General features: G+C 28.8%; 1 protein-coding gene across 3 annotated transcripts; it reads left to right on the top strand.

Moving 5' to 3' along the window:
• Nucleotides 1-1,146: 1,146 nt before the first annotated feature.
• Nucleotides 1,147-18,240, top strand: LOC114383616 (aldehyde dehydrogenase family 3 member H1-like). 3 transcript variants are annotated; one of them, XM_028343319.1, is made up of 10 exons: nt 1,147-1,472; nt 14,266-14,334; nt 14,415-14,511; nt 14,637-14,843; nt 15,938-16,053; nt 16,155-16,259; nt 16,337-16,509; nt 16,682-16,772; nt 17,236-17,385; nt 17,825-18,240. In XM_028343319.1, exons 1-10 carry the CDS (start codon nt 1,248-1,250, stop codon nt 18,053-18,055), a joined length of 1,464 nt encoding a protein of 487 aa, XP_028199120.1. In that variant the 5' UTR covers nt 1,147-1,247; the 3' UTR covers nt 18,056-18,240. The 3 variants fall into 3 exon arrangements, with proteins under 3 accessions (XP_028199120.1, XP_028199119.1, XP_028199121.1); XM_028343318.1 differs by lacking the exon at nt 1,147-1,472 and adding an exon at nt 11,687-12,080; XM_028343320.1 differs by lacking the exon at nt 1,147-1,472 and adding an exon at nt 12,160-12,526.
• The last annotated feature ends 585 nt before the right edge of the window (nt 18,241-18,825 follow it).

Here is an 18,825-nt window from a genome sequence, read left to right on the forward strand (position 1 = left end):
TTCCATCCCTTACTTTGGGTTCATTAATGAAATTTGGGAGCTTAACTATTTGGAATTTACTGTTTGTGTTTTCAAATGTAAATGGGTTGACAACAACACTGGTGTGCGCATCAATGATATAGGATTTATGTTAGTAGACCTAAAGAAACTTGGTTACCACAATGACCCTTTCATCATGACAGAACAAGCTAGACAAGTATTTTACGTGCAAGACCCTTGTGATGAAAGGTGGTGTGTGGTTCTACAGGGCAAAACAATTGGTGTTAATGTAGAAGATGATGATTCATACATGGACACCTATGTTAGTCTTTTGTCCACACAAATCACTCCTAATGTTGTTAGAGAAGAAGAAGTTGATGACATTCATACTAATCGTAATGATCATGATGAAGGAGAATTAATTAACATCGTCTAATGTAATTTTGTATTTATATATTTCATTTTGATAGATTCATTTACATAAGTCATACGATTGTTTTTTGTAATGTTTATTAATTTGTGTTGTTCCTATAAATAAAAAATCACTATATTATTGCTATTTAGGTAAAGATTAATAAAATGGAAGACTATTTTAATTTTATTGTTAAAAATAAAATAACTTGAAATTAATTAAATATAAGTACTATAATTTTATAATATATATATAATGTCAAAAAAGTTATGTAGCTAATATATATTAAGAGGAAGAATAAGTTGAAAGAGTCCTCAACTTGAAGAGTGAAAATTAAAATTTATTTATAATAATCTATAATTATATATAAAGGGAACATGAGTGTTATGATATACATATTTTTATATTTATTTTATTTTTATAACTATCTTTACACGTACGAAATCATCCACTATCTTTTATTGTTTTTAAATAAAAAATATGAAAAGACACACGAAGTGCTTATTTTCCTTAAGTAATAATTCCGATGTACCCAATAATTACTTCAATATATAGAATATAGATCATATAGACAATTCCAAGAAGGAATCTGAACGGCGAAAAGCACAAGACAATAGGCACAACTCCCTCCGTCGGACCACACTATATTATAATTGAATATTAATAAGACAACATTACAATTATAAGACCTGAATTGCTAAGTATACAAAAGACAATTATAATAACTAATAATATGTCATTGCATATATGTCTAGATGCACATATGTTTGCGAAACCTTCATAGTGAATCCCAACAAATAGAAGACTTCTCTAGTTCTTCTCTGTGCTTCAAATTCATCATCGTGCATCAAGATAGATGGCGTCTAACACCAAGAGCAAAGTACTGTTTGATTCAGAAGAAGCTTTGATGATGGTTAAGGAACTGAGAGTAACGTTTGATTGTGGTAAGACTCGGAGCTATGAATGGAGAATTTCCCAGTTGAAGGCGATTATCAAGTTAACTGAAGAAAACGAGCAAGAGATTTATCAAGCTCTTCACTCCGATTTATCTAAGTGTGAAACCGAAGCCTTTGTGCAAGAGGTACTGTTTTTCTCACTCTCCAAACTAGAAGTTTTAGTTGAAATATATGTGCTTTATGTTTTTCTTTTTCTTTTCTTTTGCTCAATCTATGTTTTATACGTTTTGCTTGTTCCATTTTAGACTTCGGATTAGGTTGTGTCCTTTTGTTCTTTTGACTTGAACTTAGCAAGATAGGTAGAGAGATGAGTGATAGAAGAAGGGAAATAAAAAAAAATAGATATTATTGAGATATTTGATGTATAGGAGTGATTATACATCATTAATCTATCCTATTTCAACTATATATGCATTTAGAAATTAAAAATTGTATTTGTGTAATACCTCAAAACTTTTGTAAACACACTAAAGAGGAGTGTAAAATAAAATAGACGATGACGCAATAAAAAGAAATAACTAAGAAGTAAAAAATGCTATCTCAAGTCATTTTTAAATTATAATCCTTTAACAAAATTAAAACTATAATAACCACATTTCCATAGTATAAGGGAAGAGGTTCTTAAACTCAAAAAATAAAATTATCATAATTTGATGATTCAAACATTGAGATTAGGTCATGAGGATCTAACTTGATTGGTTGAATAAAAATATGTGAGTTGTTGTAAATCTTTTTACATCATTTTCAATTCCCACAAATCAAAAAACAAATTGAGACTAGAAAAATTTAAAATTAATAACGATTAACAAGAGATATATGTCCATTAGGGATGACTTCGGGTCTAAGATCAACTCAATAATCTGATAGATTTGAACAAACTTAAAGAGAAAAATTTGGATTCTTTGAGTTATTTATTTAATTCGAATTGAAAAATTGTAAATCCAATAAGTTTAATTAATGTCTTAAGTTTTGATTTTAAAAAGAGTTTAATGTCTATGGATTGACTTTATAAAAATTTTATAATGTCATCTAATAACAAATCATCATTTAAATTATTTTAAAATAATTATTTTAAAAGTCAATAAATTTATCATATATGATAGGTTATGATTTGATGACTATGTAAAAAAATTTAAACTATTTATGCATAACCTTTTTTTCTCTTTTAAGAACCCAAATAGAATTGATTCGCGTGATGAAATGATATCTTTTTTATTAAGCCCCTAAAGTTTATGCTGGTATGGATTTTTATGGTTTGCCTAGTGTTTGTATTAACGAGTGTGGATTTATAATTTTGGTTAAATTATTTGGTTCATATATCTTATTTTTTTAATTTTTATAGTTTGAAACTGATTTTTTTAATCCTTATATTTTACATCTTAATTCTCTTTTAGTTCTTATAGTTTGTGATTTTTTTAGATCTTATAATTTATATTTTAATTCTGTTTTAGTACTTACCATCAAAATATGAGTAATATTATCAATTATAATTAAATACAAAAATAAACAAGTAATTCGTAACTAATTTATCGCAAAATAATTTATAATAAAAATAGTTGATAATTTATAACTAATTTGTAGCTAATTTTTTTTTATGTTTTTTTGTAATAAGGACTAAAAGGTAATTAAAATACAAATTATAAGGACTAAAATATCATTTTCAAACTATAGGAACTAAAAGAAAATTAAAATATAAACTATAAAGATTTAAAAAACACTTTTAAATTATAGGAACTAAAAGAGAATTAAAATCTAAGTTATAGAGACTAAAAAAATCACTTTCAAACTTTAAAAACTAAAAATAAGAATCATGAAACTATATGAATCAAAATTTAACCTATAATTTTATATTTGTTTCTGTTTTTCTGATATCATGATGATTGATTTAATGATACTAGTTTAGTATGATACAAAAATCTACAAGGTCTAAACATATCATCATGATTGAGGGAAAAAAAATACCAATAGTTGCATCAGTTCAACATCCGTTTTCGATTTTTTTTCATTTTTTATTATTTTAATAATAAACCTGATTATGTAATCTAAACTAACCCATATAATAGAGATATAGTTGAGAAGGTTCGGTTTAAGTTTTTTTTTTTTTTAAAAAAAGAACTTAATCGATCTAAATCAATTATTAATTCGAATCAAAATATGCTAACGGCCCCCTAATCTCCAGTCCCTTTTCTTTTTATTAATCCCTAATGTCCAGTCTAATTCGTTGAATGCGTGTACGAAAAGTATTTTGACTTTTATATGCTTGGATTAATTGTCTAGATATTGATTTATAACTATTGTTGTTTTCAAAAATTATATAATCAGATATTTTATAGAAAAATTGTCTCAATAAGCTAGCATCGTTAATAACTTATAACTCCAGATAAATGAACGCTATTTAATTACAATACTGTCTCAACTACTTATGTATGTTATTTTTTTGTGACCACACGTACGTCCATATTGCTACTGTTACTTAGTCACATTTTTTTAATAGAGTATTGTTGAGTGTAAATATTATGATAAAATTTATTATTGAGTTTAGAAAGTATTATATATTCACAAAATAACTTATGATTTCTTTCTCTATTTGAATCATTAGTCATATTTTATTCATAGATTATTGTTGAGTATAAATAATATGATAAAATTTATTTTAAAAAGTATTTTATAATCACAAAATAATCCATGAAGCTCTATTTGAATCATTAGTTACATTTTTTAGAGTCTTTTTGAGTGTAAATAGTATGATAAAATTTGTGATTGAGTTTAAAAAGTATTTTACAATCACAATAACTCATTATATATTTCTCCATTTAAACCATTCTACCTATAAGAAAGTCGTGTATAAACACAAACCTAACATCACATTTAGACACAACCAATTGAAAAATTACATATAAGTTAAAATAAAATAAAAAATATTTTTCTCTCTAATTCATTCCAACTCTTTTGTTCATTCTCTCTCCCACACATTGAAACTCCACACAACAGAAACAGAATGTGTTTAGTGTTTGCAGTAGCACTACAATTCCCAAATTAAATTTTGGTATTATCTTAATCAAAACCAATTGACATCCCAATCATGGTGTTCAAATTCACCTCTGTTGATGAAAGTAGATAACTTTTCTTGTTTGTGGCTCAACTAGTTGTGTTTGATTTTTTAAACAATGGTGGATGTTGTTAGGGCATTGTACCTAAAGGAGTTTTTTTTTGGATCAACAAATCAAAGATTGTGTTAACAAAATTGTATAGGAGTACCCACAAATATTGTATTAATAAAAGGGTACCACGTAAGGGGATTATTTAATGTTGAACCAATGAGTGATTTAAATTTGATACTCTTTATATGATGTTTGAGGGTGTTGGGTCTGCTTTTGTAACTTTCGATGCTTTAACGGCAGAAGTAAGAGGCACGAGAGTGTGAGAGAGAGGGAAAGCAAAAGAGAAATGATCAATTGGAGAGATAAAATACTTTTATTTTATTTTATTTTAAATGATGTGTAACGTTTTAATTAGTTGCGTCTAAATTAAATGTGATGCATTAGGTTTGTGCCTATACAAGACTTTCAGTAGAAATATTGTTGTGATCCCTGATCACATTGGAAACATACAAAAACAAAGAAAACAATTCCACTGTGTTTCTTAAATCTTTGACATTTTTTTTCAAGATCATAGTGATAAGAACAATTGATAAAAGCTAACTGTAAGATTGTGGTTTTATAAAACAATTTTTTGAAACTTTTAGACAATATCTAAACTCAAACTCTAGTTACAATTTTAAATTAAAAACCCTTATTAAAAAATTACAATACAACCCTAAGTTAGTTAAAGAGATAAAAATAAAATGAAAGAAAAAAGAGTTCAAAAGAGCATACAATGCATTCAAAGTGTTCAAAACGATAGTTGCATTTAGTCTTGGACAAAAAGGTCATGTATACTACTGAAGTCTCCCCTCCACTAGGTTGTCCCTACTCGATTGATCACGATTTTAACTAATCACACAAGTTGAATACAAAGGTAACAACTTTACATTCATGTTTTATGCAAGAGTCCTTTTAGCCTAAAAAACCAAGTATGCTTTCTTCATAAACCTTCTTAGAATTTACACTCCAGTTAATAACCAACCAATAAAAAAAAAAATCTTTAATGCTATAAGACTTTATGACTCTAAGTATTACAAATAGTAAAACTATCATCTTGAGTCATTTATCTATGAGCTCGATTTTCACTAAAAAAACAAGATTTTTTTTTCAAACATCCAATGAAATATGCTTATCTTGTTAGCACCATTTCACTCCTATACTAGATTAAAAAGTTTGAAGTTAAGTTGGATTAGAACTTCTACCAATACAATGTAAGCCAATTTTAAAGTGAAATACATTAAGAGTGCATTTGGATAAAGAATTTTAATTGAGAAAAGTAATTTATCAGAGAATTTGAATTTCTGTAATTTAGAATTCATTGTTTGAATGTTTTTTATGAAGAATTTAAAATTTTGGAATTTTAAAATATAATTTTAATCAACTAAAAATTTGAAATTTCAATTTCCTTTTAAAAGGTGAGAAATTGAAATTCTCTTCTTACGCGTATAACTAACACACCAACAATATCTTCTCTTTTCTTTCATTCATTTTTTTCATCCTCATAATTTTAATTTTTTTTATCCAAACACAAAATTTTGAAAATAAAATATTTTTAATTGAAGTATTTAAAATTTTTAGAATTTAAAATTTATAAGAATTTCCAATTTCCCTATCCAAACACACTCTAAAAGAAGGTTTTAAGGAATTGAGTTACCCCTATAAAATAGGAGAATGAACCACAATAACATTACAAACACGCAAAATTGAAGCAAATTAGTATTTCAATACCTATTAATCATAGTCAAATACTTTCAACTTTATGGAAATATCATTTATATGCTTGGAGGCCAATGCAAAAAACCTTGGGATAACATCGGGATGGGTCAAGAGTTTTTCCTTATCCCATTCATGTTCCCACAAAAGTAGGACAAGTTTGAGTTTCAAAAATAGAATAAAATCTCATTCCATAAGATTTTATTGAATTTGGGAAAATTCGCGAAAAATTCATCTCACATTTTTTAAAAAACTTATTTATTCATATATTATAAATAAATCATTCGTTAAATTATTAATTACATTTTAATTCAATTAATATATATATATATATATAATTTAATAAAGAATAAAAAAATGTAAAAATATTTAATTTTATATTTTTAATTAAATGTATAATTTTTAATTTTGTTATAAGTAGTATTATAATTATAATATTATTTATTTAACTATTAAAATAACTATTCTATATTTTTAATAATATAAAATATGAAATAATCACATAATTATACAAGGAACGATTACATATAATATAGATAGAATTATATATAAATATGTAATTACATTATTAATAATTATAAAAGTATCTGCTGCGGGTGGATATAATGGCGGAGACGGGATGGAGAGTGACATACCTAGCCTCGCTTTCCCAAATCTGAGAAAAGTCGATCCCAACTCCAATCAAAGCAAATTTTTCTTGGAAAACTCAAGATAGAATCGGAAAGTACCACATATTCAATTTTGATTGGCATGAAAGAAAACTACACGTAGAACTCAAAATGGGTATACAAAAATTTGAATGTTAGAACCATCTCTAACTCTTCAAATTATATTAATATTATTATGTATAGTCTCCCAAGTATTATTATATATTCCTTCCTACAAATTTAATTTATCCCTACATGTTTTAAGTACAACAAGGAGAATGTCATTTGCACACTCATTTTCACCTCACAATTTGTACCTATAAATGATCGTGATTTTAAATGATACTCCAACCAATCTTCAGCATGTGAAGGTTTGACTCAGATTTTGAAACGCCCCAGGCCACCCATGTCCTTATTCTTAGGCAAACACAATATTGGAGAGGTGCTAGCAAGATGAGTCTTTCTTTTACCATGACTAGCTCCATATGAAGGATTTACATATTGGCGGTAGTGTCATTTGCTCTATGCCTCTATGTAAGTCAAATTTAGTAAAGATGAAACTGCATTAAGTTACACTAATCAAATAATTCATCAATCTTTTCAATAAAAGAAAAAGGATTATAGACAGAAAATGTCAAAAATTTTATACTATTATTTAATTATAATTCATCATATATAATAAATTTATTAATTTTTATAATAATTAGTTTAAAATTATATTAATGACAATTATAATTACACGGCGGTGCAAAAATATTTTATATTCTCTGACCATTCATTTTTAAAATTGAACCATTTAATTTTTTATTTTATAAATTAGTGATTTTGATTTTTCCATCTAAATCAAATATATTTTAACCTAATATATAATAATTTTGGTAACCACTTTGGACGTATATGTGGCATTGTAAACAATAATTACAAATAATTATTTCTAGAACTGAGGATTCTCAACGTTAGAATTAAGGGTGACTATGGTGTCATTTTATAGGATCAATTTTATTCGGATCCTTGAAGGCACTCTTGTCCAAACTGAAAGAAAAAGTCCTACAATATTAGTTCCATTGATTCTAATAAAGTAAAACTTGAAATCCATCCATTTGTAGATCTTTAAAGCTTCCTGTATAAAAAAACGATCCTTCGAATCTCAAGATAAGTAATAATCACTTTAATTTAGCCAAATGTTAACCGGCACCTTTGAGATATTAATTAAAAAATTTAAATTAGAAAGATTAGGATGCAAAAAATTAGATTATTTATGATTTTTTAAAAACTTTCATATATATGATTAATACACTAAATATTTTCTTCTTTTTAATTCCTAAATTAGTGTTTTAAAGACCTTGCTTAACGAGATCCATATTTTTATTTTAAGATATTTAAATCTTCATTGAACCGAGGTCAAACACATACCAGCAAAGTTTGGAATACAGATCCAAACCACAAGACTTCTAAATCTAATTGCTCCCTCCATTGTTTAAAATAACATCCAACGTTACATTGTGAGGTAGTATATCCGTAATTGTAAACATCTATGAACCATCAAATAACACATATGATTATATAAATATAAAAATTATTAAATTATGTAACATCACATCATTAATTAATATCAATGTTCTCGTAAGTGAATCAGTCATCAAACCCATGAAAATATTAATTCTAGGTTAATAACTGACATCGAATCGATTTTAATAAAATATTTTAATATAATATATTAATAATATTTTAAAAAAACATAATACACATAAATTAATAATAATAAAAAATAAATTTCACTTAAAAATATCATAAATCATAACATATAATAAATCTAATCCAACATAATATCTAAATTCACATATATTAAATAATTTTTTAAACAAAAAAAATAGTTTTAACCAAAACTGATAAAATCGATTAACCAAGTTTTATCGATTTTCAACCGATTTAATAATTTTTGAACTAGTTTAAGGATATATCAATTTTAAGAAATATTAGGTGACCGATTTCCGATCGCACCCGCCAATCATGTCCGATGGAGTTTCAAAACCATAATTAATATATGTGACATTGTGCTTTTAAATTCTAGAAGAGACAAGTCGTTCACCAAGAAGAGAAACAGAAAGGTTATAAAGATAGTTGTTAACACATATTTTACAATTGAATATGTTAGGAATGACTTATGTAGATGACTTCTCATGGAAGCTTATTGCCTTCTTCAACCTTTTCTTTTAAAATTTTCTCCTTTTCATTTTAATATAGATACACGCGTGTGTGCATGTATGTATTAATTAGTATTAAAATTTTAAAACATTTGAATTGTTTTTCTTAATTTTTGAGAAAACACTATATATATCGTGACAAGGTTGGTTAATTTTTTTTAAATATGAGGTTCAAGTATTATTTGATGTATTAAAAGATTATAAAGCATGTTTACGAAAACTAATAAATTAGAGGTTTTAGGTAGGTAAGTAAGTAAAGAAAATTGTAACCAACAAAGATCATTTTAAAATAAAAAAGAAAAAAGAAAAAATTAAATAATGATAAAATTACATATAAAAAATAATATAGAAGAAATATTCTTACGAGATTAATTAAGAACAAAGGCTTGATTTATATGGTTTGTTATATTTTAAAAATAAAACATAAAATGCTGAAAGTAAAAAAAAAAAACTTAAATAACTAAAAGAAGAGTGCTAACACTTAACAACACAACACACGTAGCAATACATTGTTTCTAACATATATTTTATTATGATTAAAATTTATAAAATCATGAGAGATATTCATTAAACAAAAAGTGAAACTCACATTATGATTTTAATTAATAATATCACTATATTTTAAAAAGAGTGCATTGCTATCATTAGGGATGAGTATAGGTAAGATTACATGGAATTTATAAAAGATTTTATATACAATTCGATCAATTTTAATAAGTTCAGTTTGGATTAAAAAATTTTCTAATTTAAGTTTATGATTCAATTCAAACTAATTTGATTATAATCAAATTGGATTTGATCATTGGATTTATTATTAAAATAAAAAAAATTTAAAAATAGAAAAGTAATTCTAAGAGTATGCATTTTAATATATTTGACTCAAAAATTATTTTTAACTGATAGTGTAATATGAAACTTGTTTCATTTATAATAATAATAATAATAATAATAATAATTGATCAGTAGCCTTAAAATGACAAAAATACAATAAAATTGGGCTAGGTTGAAAAGCTCAAACTTTAAAAATTTAAAAATTTCTAAAAAAACGTAAAATATACTAAGTAATAAAGTGGATTAAATTAAATTGAAGTTTCAAAAGTGAAATCCAATATGGATAAGAATTATTGGATTTTTCAATTTTTTAATTTGATTCAAACCAACATGAATTTTTTTATTTGGATCGGTTGAGGATGATTGGATTATTAAATTGATTCGGATATCTGGTCATCCCTAGGTAGCATTATCATATTAATAACTATAAAAAATTAAAGGTTTAAAACCTTTTCGATCTTTGTAATTTAGAGTTTTTTTTTTATACTTTACATCCTTTCAAAAATACTTTTCTGATTTTAGTTATTATAAATTATGTTTATTTAATTTTTAATTCTTAAAATATTTTAAATAACACTTTGAATAATAAAACAAATATTATCTAAATTACTATAAAGATAAAAAAAACACACATAATTTATCAGAACTAAAAATAAAAAATTATTTTTCAATACAAAAAATAAAAATATTAAATTATAAAGTTTAAAAAGATATTTAAGAAAAAAAATAAAAGAAAAACCTACAAGCAACCGGGGTAGGACTGTTGGAGCACCAAACTATTCCTTTCCAAACTCCCCAAAATAGGAAGAATGAACATTGAACAAGCAACTTTGGGCCATAATTACAAGCAACTTTCTTGTCCCGCCACGCGCTTCCATCATCGTGTGACCAACACCCTCCTCTCATAGCATATCAGCTTGATATTTTTATGAGTAGTATTTTATTCTATTTATTATATCTGATAAATATTTTTTATAATTAAAATTCATATTAAGCACATTGAATACATCTCATTAAAATAAATATATATTAAATGACCTAAATAAAATTTAATAACTGTCTAGAAGATCATTAAGTATATTTGAATATAATAATTGTTGACATAACGACTGAACGTAATTTAAAAATATTGATCTGTATTCATATGGTTTCAGACCTGAGCATGTAGTCAATATTTAGAAATATATAAAAACTAAAATAAAATATACTATTATTATTCATAATTATTATTGCCTTATACTCTTGAAATCTATCTTAATTAATAGATTAAATAATAATAATTGTATTTTAAAACATTTAATGATTTGTCACGTCCTTATCCTAGCTCACATATCTTTGATAGGATAACATGTATTGATGTTACTATGAATCAAAAGCAATAAGTCTTTTTTTTTTTTTTTAAGAAAAAGTATTTTAAAACGTCTTTTTTAGTTTCACGCATTAAACCAAAAATATATTGTTGTCATTATTTAGTTAATCAATAAAATAATCACAGCAATAAAACAACAAAGCATATCGTTGAATCCTTCATTGCTTTAGAATAAAGAAAAGCAATCCAGTTTAACAAACATATAAATACTTTTATTATCCTTTAATATTAAGACAAACATACGAATTAAACTTAATTTTATAGTGTTTTGTCAATGCACAAAAAATTTATTTTATTAATCATGATAATTAATTAATAATTGTCCTTTTGGCTTCCGAAATGGAAATCCAAACTAATCATAAAAGAAAAATCTCAAAATCACGTTAGCTTGCTAACTTGTTCTCACTTCTCAGTTTGTTTGTTTGTATTTGGCAAACTATAAAATAGGAAATATCTCTAATCTCAAGAGGAATAACAACACGCCACAATCCATCGCATCACTCAACTCTGCACCGCAAAATCCTCTTTTATTTATTTATTTTTTTCTCTGCTTCGCGTCGTTTTGTCCGCGATAATGTCGTCGTCGACGCCGGACTCAGACAAAACGACGACGTCGTCGAAGAAGAGCGCGTTCGACGCGTTAGCGGCGTCGCGGCTCGTGACGGAGCTCAGGGGAAACTTCGCTTCGGGCAAAACGCGTAGTTATGAGTGGAGATTGTTGCAGCTCAACGCGATTGCGAAACTCGTCGTCGATCACGAGCAGGAGATCGTCGACGCGCTCCGAAACGACCTCGGCAAGCCGCCACTCGAAACCGTCGCATACGAGGTCTCGTCGTTTACACTGTTACTCGTTTGCGTTTTGTTTATATATATATATAGTTGGTTTGACTACGGTAGTGGAAAAGGAATATTCCAAAAAATTGATCACAGGTGGATTTTGTGATAGAGATTTTCTGCGGTTCATTTATTATGGTAACAGAGTGTGTCATGGCCTCAGAAATCCTTTCTGTGCAAAATAGCAATGCTTATGTTATATGCTATGTGTTTGTGTGTGCCCAGTGTTGATGTTAGGTTTTCCTTATTCTTTTTTTGGATACTGTCATTATTAATTTTAATTTTAATTTTTGTTGTAAGGGGAATTTCTGTTTAATTAAATTGGTTGGTGATTTGTCTGCGTGGATTGCGGTTCGAGTTTCTCTTTGCCTACGGTGGAGGACACGTTGCCGTTTGGTGTGAGCATTAATGGCGCGCTCATTGCGTCCCAATTTTAGGGTGGGCCAATGTTGTGGGCCTCTAAATTTGCCTTTGAATCTATGATATGTGGCTTTAATTCATGGATTTTGTTAATACCGGCACTTATGGAAATAAAAATGGATTGAGTAAGAAAGTAGTTATTACGTTAGAGATCCAGTATAGCGAAGTTTTAGTAAGTGTTGAGTTTAATATGCAGTGAATTAATCAACAATTATTTTTATTATGACTTTTAAACAAATTATAATAAAAATTAACAAATTTATCATGTCTACTTGTGATTGGATGATTACATGTTTATTAACAATTGTTCATAACTGAATTTGTTGCCAGTGTCACAAAATGTAGAGCTGTGGAAGTATTGACTTAAACTACTCTCACTGGCTGAGATGTGCAGCACACTTCGTCCTTTTTTTTTATCAACAAATGTTAATATTGTTAGTTTGTTAGTTTTTTGTTGGCGGGAAGATTCGATTCTGCAACACTTCGTCCTTGTCTGGATTTTAGTTTCTGATTTTTGTTTTTTAAATTAAATTTTGGTGTTTGTGGGGTGTGTTGTTTGAAAAATGTTAAAAGGTACCAATATTTTTTTTGGGTGTATGTATGGAAGGAAGAGAGAGATAGACAGAAAAAAAATTAAGGAAAAAAAGAAAGAGAACCTGATAGAAATGAGAAATGAAGAGATTTTTTTTGAGAAAAAGAAATGAAGAGAGACTTGAGAAGAAGAAAAATGGGTGAAAGTGGGTTATAAGAGAAGTTGAAAGTATGAGTATAATAACTCTTGTTGTTTAGGTGTTGGTGTGGGATTTGCCTTTTTAGTTTAGCAGAAGCACTTCTATTCATTCTACGAGGTTGACAAATATGATTTCAGTTTGGCTGTGAGAGGCCATTGGCTATTATAGTATATAACACAAGTTACTAAATGACACATGCCCACCTAATTTGGTACTTTTCAAGGACAATTCCATTCACACGTTGTGTGCCTGTTTAAACAGGAAAATATGTGCCAATCAGGGTTAGCTAAACTGGTAGGATTGAAATGTAAAAATGCAAATGGTTCAAGTACCTATGTAAGCTGTCTACTGAGACTTGTGGCATGCCTTGATCGTAAAATAGTGCACCCTCACCTCCCACAACTGTTTGGTACCAAAAAATGAAAATCTTTGCGTTTGGAGAAGATCCAGGGTTCTTGCTGTTTACTCTGTTATGTTTTTTAGTAATGCCAAATGTATGGCAGGCAATTCATAATTGCAACTCTCAAAATTGCAAAAATAATTTTCATTACGTTAAAGCATGTTGAATTGGTTATTTCTAATTTCAAATATTCAGATTTTGGTATGTTAGGCTGCTCAGTCCTGCCTTACTTGTTTCTCCAAACTTCTCCACTTGAGGTAGAATGTTGTTGAAGTTTATAAGATTTTGTTATGTTGAAATTTCTGTATGGATCGGAGATTTCTGATGATGTGCAATCAGTGGTCCTGTGCACTCAGTTATAATACCCCTTGGATAGGAAAAGACACTAAATCTATTTTATCCAAGATACTGAAAATTTCATTACAGATTAACGTAAGACATAATATTTGCTGCTAAACAAACATTTTGAAGCCTTTAATAAGGACATGAATCTGAAAATGTGGAATGAAAACCCATTTTCCTGACTAGTGCTTTTTGAAAGGTTGGTATAATAATCAACAGTCAACACAATGATTTTAAGTATGATATTTTCCATCTTCTTGTAACTTGGGTAGTTTGTATTGCAGATTGCTATGTTGAAAAACTCATGTAGAATCGCACTCAAGGAATTGAAACATTGGATGACTCCTGAAAAGGTACACATTATGTGAATTTGTTGCTGACATTGTTTGGCATAACTCTTTTGATTTATCACATGATTTTACCTTTATTGCAGGTCAAAACTTCAATCGCAACTTTTCCTTCTTCAGCTGAAATAGTATCTGAACCACTGGGGGTTGTGTTAGTCATCTCTGCATGGAACTACCCATTCTGTATGTTAATATTTAGTCAGCATTGTCTCACATGCTTTTGAGCTGACATCTCACCTTTTTCTTTCCTCCGAGCTCTGCAAAATCTATAAAGATGATAATATTACATTCTCTATCTATCTTTGCAGTGTTGTCACTTGATCCAGTCATTGGAGCTATTGCAGCTGGTAATGCTGTTGTTTTAAAACCATCAGAAATTGCTCCTGCCACATCATCACTGCTGGCAAAACTGCTCGGAGACTACTTGGATAACTCATGTATTAAAGTTGTTGAGGGAGCAGTTGATGAAACATCTGCATTACTGCAGCAAAAGTGGGACAAAATTTTCTATACAGGTTCTTGTTTGTCACTCTTCTGTTTTCTTGAGGTTTAGAATCCTGAAATGATTTTGTTTCTCATTCACAAAACTTTCCTTATGATTAGTCTTCTTTTAGGTATAGAGGCATGTTAGCAGTACACTGTGTGACATACATTTTTAACAGTCTTTATTATTTGGTGAAATCTATGTGAGTCCCACTAAATGATGCAGGTCCCCCATGGATTTCACCCGATAACAAGGGAAGCATTTATTTTTTTAATCATTAATATAGAATTGTGCAGATTATGTTTGTACTTTGTAGGCTTCATAGGCATCTAATCTATATACTTTTAGAAGGCTGTTTCTTGGAATGCTTCTTTCTTTTCTACTATTTGGAATAGAAAATACTTCATTCTAAATAATGATTGGCATGGTATGGATTAACGATTGTAATACAGCTTCAATACATCTGGGATGGTACTGTTATTGGTCATGGAAATAGTTAATGACTTAATGCAGAGTACAATTTTGAGCAGTATCTCTTACTCGTGAAGTATCTTTTGAGGCATATAGCCATATAGCTCAGGTTCAGGTATGATATTTACTGGGGAAAACAGGATAGGAATTTGTTGAGCAACGTAGGTGTCTCAGTGGATGATAAGATAAATTTAAGTATGAAGCTTTTGAAAAGCTGTATCTAATTGATACATGACAGGAAATTTGTATGAGATTGTTGCATATAGGTAGTATGGCACTTGACAGTGCTCCAAACAATATATGCTGTAGGATAATTGATGATTAGAGATATGTTAGTCTTGAGTCTCTTGACTCTTGAGAATTATTGTACTTTTATGGTTTAAGGAAGACAAGGAATAAGGTTATTGTCTTAATCCATGTTCAATGGTTGAGTTGTGACCAAATGCCCTTGTACTTGTTTTGGACTTTCAGTTGCATTGACTGTGCTTGTATCTGTTCCATATTGTTAAGACTCTTAGTGTCAGTCTTATATAAGAAATCTAGTTTGTTATAATATACAAGGATCTGATGCTGGATTTTCTCGAATGTTTGTTTTATTACAATGATACTCAGGTCTGATAATATTCTTTACCTAAGTAACGGTTGGATTTTTAGGTAATGGACGAGTGGCACGCATTGTGATGGCTGCTGCTTCAAAACACCTTACACCAGTTGTGCTGGAGCTTGGAGGAAAATCTCCAGTTGTTGTTGATTCAAATATCAATTTAAAGGTATACCTTTGTCCCACTTTATTTTTATCAATTACTTGCCATCACTGACCTCTTTGCATCTCACTTTTGACCTTAAATTAATTTGAATTTGAATTGGCAAGGTAGCAACAAGACGAATAATTGCAGGAAAGTGGGGTTCTAATAATGGACAAGCCTGCATTTCTCCAGATTATATTATAACAACTAAAGACTATGCTCCCAAGTTGGTAATAAGTTTTTTCCAAGTGTTGTTAGAATCCTAAATTTGTTGGTTTGTTTAGTGTTTGGTTCCTTCTATTTCTAGGTGGATGCCCTAAAGACTGAATTGGAGAAATTTTATGGAAAGAACCCATTGGAATCAAAAGATTTGTCCCGTATTGTGAACTCCAACCACTTTAATCGCTTGACAAAGCTCTTGGACGATGATAAGGTTTCTGGTAAGATTGTTTATGGAGGCGAAAAGGATGAAAGCAAATTGTAAGTTCTGTATATGCTTTTTGGTGTACTTTATTGATGAAATCTGAATTTAATGAAATAAAGCAAATTGTAAGTTCTGTATATGCTTTTTGGCGTACTTTATTGATGAAATCTGGATTTAGTGAAATACAATGAGATCTTGACCCTAGTATTTCTTTTTTCTCATTTGCAGGAAGATTAGCCCCACTGTTCTATTGGATGTCCCACGGGACTCTTTGATTATGAATGAGGAGATATTTGGTCCTTTACTTCCCATCCTCACGGTAGGAGTTAAGACACCATTACACCACTGTAACTGTTTTTTGTGAGATTTTCTTCAAAATCTCATTGGTTGCTTGCTGTTACAGTAATTAGTAGTATAATGAAAGTAAGTGTGCACATAGTTTTTCAAATGGTTCAAGAACGATTGATATGTTCTCTATGTGGAATAGGTGCCAACTTATCAATTTTCACATTTAATGTAAAATAACTACAAGTCTACAAGATATATATACCTTTTATGGTAAGGCCCTGGGGGGAGAATTTCAATTATGTCACGTCCAAAAATCATCAAAATAAATAGCTGGTAATATTTTGTATACATTTGAAGAACATGAAGCCCAATTGTTAAATCAACCTTACTGGTGATAGTAAATTGTAAAATGTTTATCGATAAATTAAAGCCACAGCCGTTCAATCAAAATGTTTTATTTTTATTTTTATCTTTTTTTCATTTGCTTGAAACAGGTTGATAAAATAGAAGAAAGCTTTGACGTAATCAATTCAGGATCAAAGCCTCTCGCTGCATATATATTTACAAATACCAAGAAGCTTAAGGAGCAATTTGTTATGACTATTTCAGCTGGCGGTTTGGTTGTTAATGACACTACTTTACATGTAATTTCTATATTATTTTTACAGTCTATTCTTGAATCTGTGAGCTTGTGTTGTGTGTGCCTCTAATTCTTATATGTAAACATAACAGCAGTATAGGTGATCACTAAAATCTGCTTCAAGACTAAAATTAAATTTGACTAAAGGCCATGTGATAAATTGGATTATTGTACAAGATTAAAATTAAAGAAAATAACGTGAAAATAATTTCTTATTGTTTTTTCAGGTTTCTTTTCTATATAGTAAGGGGCATTTATTGAATAAAATGTGTTGTTTGCACGCCATGCATTTGTTTTTATTTGTTCATATTTAAACGAGTTTCTTTAATGTGGTTTTTCTAATAGATGCTCACAATTTATGTATTGTTTTGAAATAATTTCTATCTGAACACTATTCATCACTGTGTTTTTTGTTTTCGATTTGGCCTTTTTGCCTGGTGCAGCTTGCAGTTCATACTTTACCATTTGGGGGAGTTGGTGAGAGTGGAGTGGGTGCATACCATGGGAAATTCACATTTGAAGCTTTTAGCCACAAAAAAGCAGTTCTATATCGCAGATTTATTGGTGATGCACCAGTAAGGTACCCACCATACACAAATACAAAGATGAGATTGCTGAAAGCTCTCATAGGTGGTGGCATACTTGGTATTATTCGCGCCCTGTTTGGTTGGTGATAGGCTTTAATTTTAATTATATTGGAATTGGAATCTTGATGCTATAGACGGCTTTTAATCTGGCTTCCTTGTATTTTAATCTCCAGTTAATTTTTTTATGTAATACTCATCAACCTTGACTTTTGGATGATAGTAAATAATCATGTATTGATATTCGTTTCTTTTGTCATATGATTGTTTTAAGATGCCCGGTGGACCTGTGTTTGTTCTGTCCTATCAGATGCCGTGCTAATACGGATATTACATGTGTTGTGTGTTGGCATGTTTCTAGCATGCCATTTAAGGAAATATGACTCATTGAGTAACACAATTGCAAATCCTGGTTTTGATTGGTTGTGTTTGACCTCTCTTGTTACCATGTTCAATAACGTGTCTTTTGAGAAGAGTGTTTTACCCCTAGTTCCCATAAATGTTGTATGATAAGAAAAAATAAGTCTTCAAATATTATTTTAGTTTTTCAATGAATCATTAGTGACATTTTTCTTTTACATCCCTAATAATGATTAGTAGCATAAATTATAAATGAATTATGACAATGTTAATTTTGTAAAATTGGTACTTTCATTAATTTATAATGACACTTATGGGACAGAGTAAGTAATTAAAATTGAAGTATAATATTAATTGGGGCCTCTTTGTGTGTGCGTGGAGTGGTAGTAATAGCATGTGTAACACGTTGATTTTTTTTATAGTAATTATCTTAATTAAACAGGTTCATTCATAAAAAAAATCTTAACTAAAAAATCTAATAGTAATTATCTTAATTACAC

Source organism: Glycine soja, chromosome 14 (genome assembly GCF_004193775.1).
Source record: "Glycine soja cultivar W05 chromosome 14, ASM419377v2, whole genome shotgun sequence".
Lineage (NCBI taxonomy): Eukaryota > Viridiplantae > Streptophyta > Magnoliopsida > Fabales > Fabaceae > Glycine > Glycine soja.